Source organism: Cyprinodon variegatus, unplaced genomic scaffold, assembly GCF_000732505.1.
Source record: "Cyprinodon variegatus isolate N-32 unplaced genomic scaffold, C_variegatus-1.0 Scaffold165, whole genome shotgun sequence".
In the NCBI taxonomy this organism is placed as follows: Eukaryota; Metazoa; Chordata; class Actinopteri; order Cyprinodontiformes; family Cyprinodontidae; genus Cyprinodon; species Cyprinodon variegatus.
The window spans coordinates 1,276,277-1,283,344 of NW_015150618.1; the positions used below are offsets into that span (position 1 = coordinate 1,276,277).

General features: G+C 36.6%; 1 protein-coding gene across 1 annotated transcript in view; it reads left to right on the forward strand.

Annotated features, from left to right (window-relative positions):
• LOC107086879 (contactin-3-like) overlaps positions 1-7,068 on the forward strand; it is a 127,232-nt gene that overhangs the window by 97,518 nt on the left and 22,646 nt on the right. The window contains exons 10-11 of the mRNA XM_015378114.1: positions 528-657; positions 2,777-2,927. Coding sequence (XP_015233600.1) covers positions 528-657; positions 2,777-2,927 — 281 coding nt within the window. The remainder of the gene's footprint in view (positions 1-527; positions 658-2,776; positions 2,928-7,068) is intronic.

Here is a 7,068-nt window from a genome sequence, read left to right on the forward strand (position 1 = left end):
GCAATATAGCCATTGAAATAGAGACGTATTTAAAAAGGCATTGCAGTTTTCTAATGATACTCCGATAATCTGAACTTGCACCACTACTCAGCACGATCTCATCTCACGATCATCTCACTATCTCCCACACTCATACTTGTTTTTAACGTTACTGTATGCCATTATGGAGTTGCCATTGGAGTCTGAGTTGAGCTGGATGCCAGTCGCTTCGTAGTATCGACAAAATCAATTTTGAATATAATGCGTCAATACGTTTCCGATTTAGATATTACGGAGATCAAAAGACTACATACATGTAAAATAAATAAGGAATACATAAAAAAGCAAAAATGTTTTTGTTTTTTTTTGACTGCTCACTAGATTATACCCCCAGCATAGCAAACTTCAATATGACATTAGGTAAATATCCAGCAAAAACCCCTCACTTGTTTTAACCCATTTTTTTGTGTATTACAGCTTATTAAATTGTGATAAATAAAGCTTTTTCAATACATCTTATTGTGAATTTTTGTGTTTACTTTCAACAGGACAAAATTCAGGTGAATAATGGCGTGCTGACGATCAGCAGGTTGAATCTGGCCGACGTTGGAATGTACCAGTGTGTGGCTGAGAACAAACATGGCCGCATATTCACCAACGCTGAGCTCAGAGTCATTGGTAAGACCGCGCCCAAAAGGGTAGCACACATAATGTGTCTCTGGACACCCACATATGATTTGTAAGAGCATTTATTACAAGTTTTCCATATGTGTATATATAAATATATATATATTAGGGGTTGAACGGTTCACAAAATCCACGGTTCGGTTCGGTTCATGGTTTTGTGGTCACGGTTTTCGGTTCGGTTCGGCTCGGTATATGCTTTTTTGTTACACCGAAAAATAAAACAATTAATAAACCTTTATATAATTTGTCTGAGGCATCGTACAAGTGGTTTGTCCTTCTGAACCTCCTGGATTAAGCTTTGTCGTAGTTGTTGTTTAGTTGTTCCTCAGTTTTTAAAAATGGCGTGCCGTGGCACCAAATCGAGAAAGACGACCACACAGACAGCAGGAGAGGCATACCAAGGACCAATCACAAGGAGACAGATTTGACTGTTGCAGAGGCTATGCGTCAGAAGCATGAATTGGCCTATTTGTGACAGATGCTACATCAAAACGTGTCAATCCCTAAAACCATATCAACCACACAGAAAGTCAAGCTTTGCGATCTGGTAAGTTTTCAAAATAAGAGACAGTAGCTTGTAGACAATGTTGGCTGCTGCTCTCTGAAACAATGGAAGTTCAATGGTGTTAACTATATCCAAACGACACGTACAGTATTGCATAAACAAATGTTGAAAAACAAACAAAAAAAAAACCTTCAGTGGCCAAACATATGTTGTGTTTTAGAGCATACCTCCAAGAGACTGCATGTGTAGGCTACCAAAATTCAAAGCCCATTTCATTTGGTGGCGCTGTAGAGCCGTTTGGCCACGCCTATTTTCAGTTCCATTAAAAAACAGACATATCTGTTCGGGGGAAATTAACTGTAAAGTTTGGAGAGTTTTTGAATATGTTGATGCTTCCAAATAGGCAATTAATTTTTCAGGAGAAAAAAAAAATCATAAACACTACAGATACAATAGGCCTTTACAGCGTTTTTCACTGCTCTGGCCTAATTAATGTAGAAACGTTTGACAAACTTCAGGTCTGTAGAGTATTTAAGAAATGGGCTAAAAACAGGTGCTTGTACAGTACAAATATAGTATGTCGACCTCAGTAAGGAAAGTGAAACATATCAGTCTTTATTGTTGTGCAGATATTCCCCAGGCAAGTGGCATTTGAAATATTTCATCAGAGGAGGATTTTTTCCAACTGCTGCATAAAAATCCCCTTCTATCTTTGTTGATGCAGTCTAAGCACTTAGCTGTGACAGTTTGACATCAAGGCTTTCGTAAAGTATTAGACGCCTGTAAGAGCCACTTCAGACATTAATAATACAGCTTTAAGTGAATTAAAAAACATTTTTCTGATAGGCAAGTCAACCTTCTTGTTTCAAATAATCTATCTTTAAACATTAAGCAACAGTATTTTTTTTATTTGTTTTGAAAAAATTACATCTTTATAAGGTTATTCAAAAACTATTTTTAAAACCTTGAATATTTCACTCCCACAGTTCTGTGCTTTATTACTTTATGTTTTTCTTTAGATGAATCATTATTATTTTTTTAATCCCTACATGACTTACAAAAGTACTACAAGTTTGATGAAAAAAAAAAAAATATTCCCTAGTTTTCCGTGTTTATTGTCAATTGGATGCAGCATGTGCACCCTGTCCTTGATGCCATGCTGTGTGTTCACTTTGAAGAGCTTTTTGCTGAGTCGATGCACGTCTAAAACTGCTTCAGACGATGGTGCATTAGTAATTAAGGGTCTGATGAAACAGCAACAAAACCTCATCCTTGTCTTTGCATTCTTTCATTTTGCCGTTACAGCCCTCAGGCTTAAATCTTAATGCATGATGTCCATCTAAAGAATCAGCAGTCCAGTAAGATACAAATAAATGCACCCTTTGAAAATGATGCACTATGCTCCATTTATGTCTCTAAAAGTGTACCAACAAGAACATATATGCTCACATAGAGCAGTAGTGAGTGCTGACCTGCCTAATTGATGCAGCAACCTTCATGTCTCTTTATCTCTGTTCTTTAATCACTCTGCTTCCATTTCCTCTCTTTCTATTTTACTTTGATCAATGAATTTAACCTTCCTCTCAATGACTTCCCTCCTTGTAGCCATTGCTCCTGACTTCTCCCAAAACCCGTTGAAGGCCCAAACCTTAGCCCGACAGGGTGGCGACGTTCTCATCGAATGCAAGCCCAGGATGTCTCCTCGTGGTGTGATCTCGTGGAGGAAGGGGAAGGAAGCCCTGCGCGAGAGCCACAGGTACCAGGTTACTTTCTATGCAGCTGCTGGCTCAGTTTTTCTGTTGTACTTGCAGTGCAGGATTTCAAAGCCTTTGTTTTTTGCGCTACTTTAAATTCATGCTGACAAACTGTGAAGAGCAGATTCACAGTGTGACACAATATAATTTGCATTGCATAACAGGTTCTGCTCTTCAGGTTCCCTGCTATCTACATTTCTTCCATGAGCTCAATTGTACTTTGCTTCTCTGGCTGGTCCCTGTACTGTTTGTTTAAGGTAATTGGGCGTTTCTAGACTGCAGCATTCAGATCGATGTGCCGATCCATCTGCTCATTAGCAGAATGTAAGTCTCAGACGGTCATTAAAGTTACTGGTGATGCAGACCACCAGAAAGACGTGAAAGAAGGGGATCAAATGGCCAAAAGGAGTGATCAATTGGTTGCTGCTGTGCTAACTATCCTTTATGATAGCGGTGGGGACACCGGGGGAATGAGCCGGACACCTTGTTTCATTAGAAATCAGGTAAAGGAAAGATCAATACAGAGCCTTCGTGAGCTGAGAGGATATAGAAAAGCAAATGTTAATCAGGCAGGGAAGAACAACTCTGTCCAAAACCATAAAACTGTCTAAAGTAAAGATATGCTATCACTAACTGATCTAATTTTAAAATATTTATGCTCTTATTGCAATTAAGAAGGTTTCATTTTTTAAAAGAGTGCTTGATAAAATGAAAGACTTTGTATGATGTGCAGCTTTGGGAATTAAGGGGGACATTTGGTCAAAATTGGGATGTGATCAAACGAAAACACCTATATCAAGATCAATGTATACAGATGTATGCATCCGTCATTTACAAACATTAAGAGCATTTTGATAAAGTGTGTTGCAACTATTCTTGTTTTATGCAAAATAATTGATTATAAGAATGGATCAGTTGGCAATAATTAGCGTTGTGTATCTGTTTCCTTTATTATCAGTCTTTAGGCCCAAATTTCTATATCGTTACATGAATGCCATGTGGGATAACACATATAGATTAACTTATTGGTTATAAAAATATGTTTTATACAAAAACTGTGCACCAATTAGTAGTTTTTTTTTTTTTATAAATGTGCTTTTGGACATTTACAGTATATATATATATATATATATATATATATATATATATATATATATATATATATATATATATATTACAAGACGACAACTGGATGCTTTCCAGTCAACCTTTTAATTATTAAAAGAATGAAAATGTTTTGCCAGAGGTCTATGCTTAGTTGTTATAGCTTTTTCTATTTATAAGTAAAAGCATGATTTCAACACTAGTTAATCAATATTTTCATTGTTTAAGAGAAATTGTGTTAAAAAATAAGTAGACACAGAAGGAATCTGGTGTAGAGCAAAATCTTTCCACAGCACTTGATTAAGTAAAGAAAAAAAAAAACTTTAAATATTATTTTCATTGCTTTCTTTTTTATATTCCCTCTGCTTGCATCAGCAGCAAATAAGATATTAGAAGGATGTGAAAAAAGATAGATATTTTTTAAACTGCTTTCTTGGATACTGTTTCCTAATAAAGCTTCAACACTAATAAGCAACAATATTATGATGATGATCAAAACTGGGAAACATTTTATTTCTGCATTTTTAATAAACAGTGATTTATTTTCAAATGCCAGACAGAACCTTGTATGATTTACAGTTGTCTGACCTGAACTTAATTGTCTTGTTCAAATATATAAGCATTAAACAAGAAGAAAGTAGGACTTTGTATTTTTTTAATGGAAATCTTTCACAATATGAAACATTTTCTCATGCTTCTAACAAGATTTTAAACTTCAACCAGATTAAACTTGTAAAAACAGAATCATCCTGAAGTGCGGCAGCACATTAATTGTTGCTCTAGTTTCTTTTGTCTATGCAAATGACTCATATTATGTTTGACAACATCCTTATTTTTAGCAGAAATAAACCAGGGAGAGGCAAAGCACACCAGCTGGCACATGCAGGGAACTGGCGGGGGTGCATATTTCTCATTTGATACAGGATTAATTGTTCAACAGGCTCAGCAGCTTTGCAACGTCTAACCTCTGGTATATCCATCTTCCAGAACAGCGGGGTGCTACAGGTTTAGTCATCTCTCACCTCCACCTGGCAAACAAGATGTTTGGGAAGCTTTTTTTATTAATACCAAAGAGGACAAAATATGTTTTATGTGCAGGTTATCAGTAGAATCAGCTGCAGGATTATATGTTCCAAATGTCTGCTAAATATGTAGCCCAGCTTGCAGATTTATCCGCCTCTGAAGTATTGGAAGGAAAATGCATCTAAGCTGCAGCGTGCGATATTAGTCATGCCCATAAAAGCAAGATTTCCCATATGAGATTTAATATCCCACCCTTGCCCTGAAGTGGGTTAGCTGCATGCAGGATGTAAGGTTTTCATATTATTGCAACTTCTTTCCCCTGCCTGTTCCTGGCTTGTTAGCATTTACTTTCTCCACATGGAAACGAGGCAGTTTCCTGCACCATTACAGAGGTGGCACGGTGCGGATCCATTCTACTGGCTCAGCTAAAGTACCCCTAATTCTTTCTAATCTTCTAGGGATAATGTGTTCAAGCATCCGAGATAAAAGAAAACAAATCATCTAAGAACAATGCAGTATCCGATTAGTTAATAAAATCATGCTGGGGCTATACTTAAGTCAGCTCATATCCAATGAACATATAACCAGATTGTCCTATAATAGGAATGCTGGGCACTTACATTATACAGGAAGTGATGAGGTTAGTGGTAAAGTGCTTACCCTAATTAAATTTCAATGCTGACCACTGCCAGCAATCGGGAAACAGATATAAGGAATAGCCCTCTGGAATATTACCCGGATGAAACCACTGCGTTTAAGACTGTAGTCCCAAGCAATAAGTCATTTTTTTTATTAAATTTGCTTTGTTTTTGTTTGTTTTTTTCCATACTATGAATCAATTTATAATCCTACTGTGAGGTGAACATTTTCCAGTTGTGCTGCTAGAAAGAGAATCAGCAGTTTAAGTGAAGCATTTAAGTAGCACTTTAGAAAATTGTAATCTACCGACTAAATTACACAAACCCTCTAAAGTGGTTAAAATAATGTTTTCATTTACAGGCTCTTGGTATTTGTAACACCGCAGAGAGATTTTAGATTCCAGGCAGTAGCTCAATTTTAATGCCGGACCAGAAAAGGGCTAAGGTAAAGTGCTTGTTTATTATGTCATGCCACTCTGGCTATTACGTATGCACCCCTCACATTTCACAAAGGCCTTAATTAGTTTAAAGCAGCTTTTGAGAAAAAGGAATTAGTGAAGATATTCCTGACAGATAGTTCTCTTTACATCTCCCTCTCTCTATGTGTCTTCATATCTTTGGTGAGGACAAAGCCCGGCATTGCCGTTTGCACAGTTCAGTGGCAAGTCTTATCTCGCTGACATCTCATATCCATAACTCTTTGTTATAGCCCATTACAAAAAAAGCCCTCAGTTCTTTTAGGAGAATATATGTCCGGCTCCACAGGGACAAGGCAGTGTTGGAAAGACTAATGTTCTCAAACTCTTTATCCTTTAAAGTAATACAGGTAATTCCTGATCATTTGAAAAACGTCTTATGATAGCTTAAAGGGATTTCTGAGAAAAGATTGAGCTGAAGCTCTTTTAACCAGTTATTTTTGAAAAGGGGTTCAACCCCATTATAATGTAATGTTTAAACATTGAGAGCAGAGTTCCTACTAAAGATTTTGTTTTTAAGTTGGAAGAAAATTAAAACTGGGCGATTGCTTTCATTTTAAAGACTATATAAGTTTTTTTTAGCTTATTACTGGTATCAAGATAAAACAAGCTGTAAATAATAATAACGATTTAAAAAAAGATTTTCATGCTTTTCCTTTGGTTTCTCAGTCTACAACCCTGCTCCTCACGACCCACTTTCCAATATATTCTAGGTTTTTCCTCCACTTCTTTAGCACTTGATGCTTGCTTAGGAGGTAATGCATTGATTTCAAACATGTTGGAGTAGAGACATATCTGAAATATGTAGGACGATAGGCGGAAGCCTACTGGCCTAGTGTTTGCATGACTTTAACTCGTGTCTTACAAAACTTTCTTGATCTCAATTATGAGCTGTTAGCAAA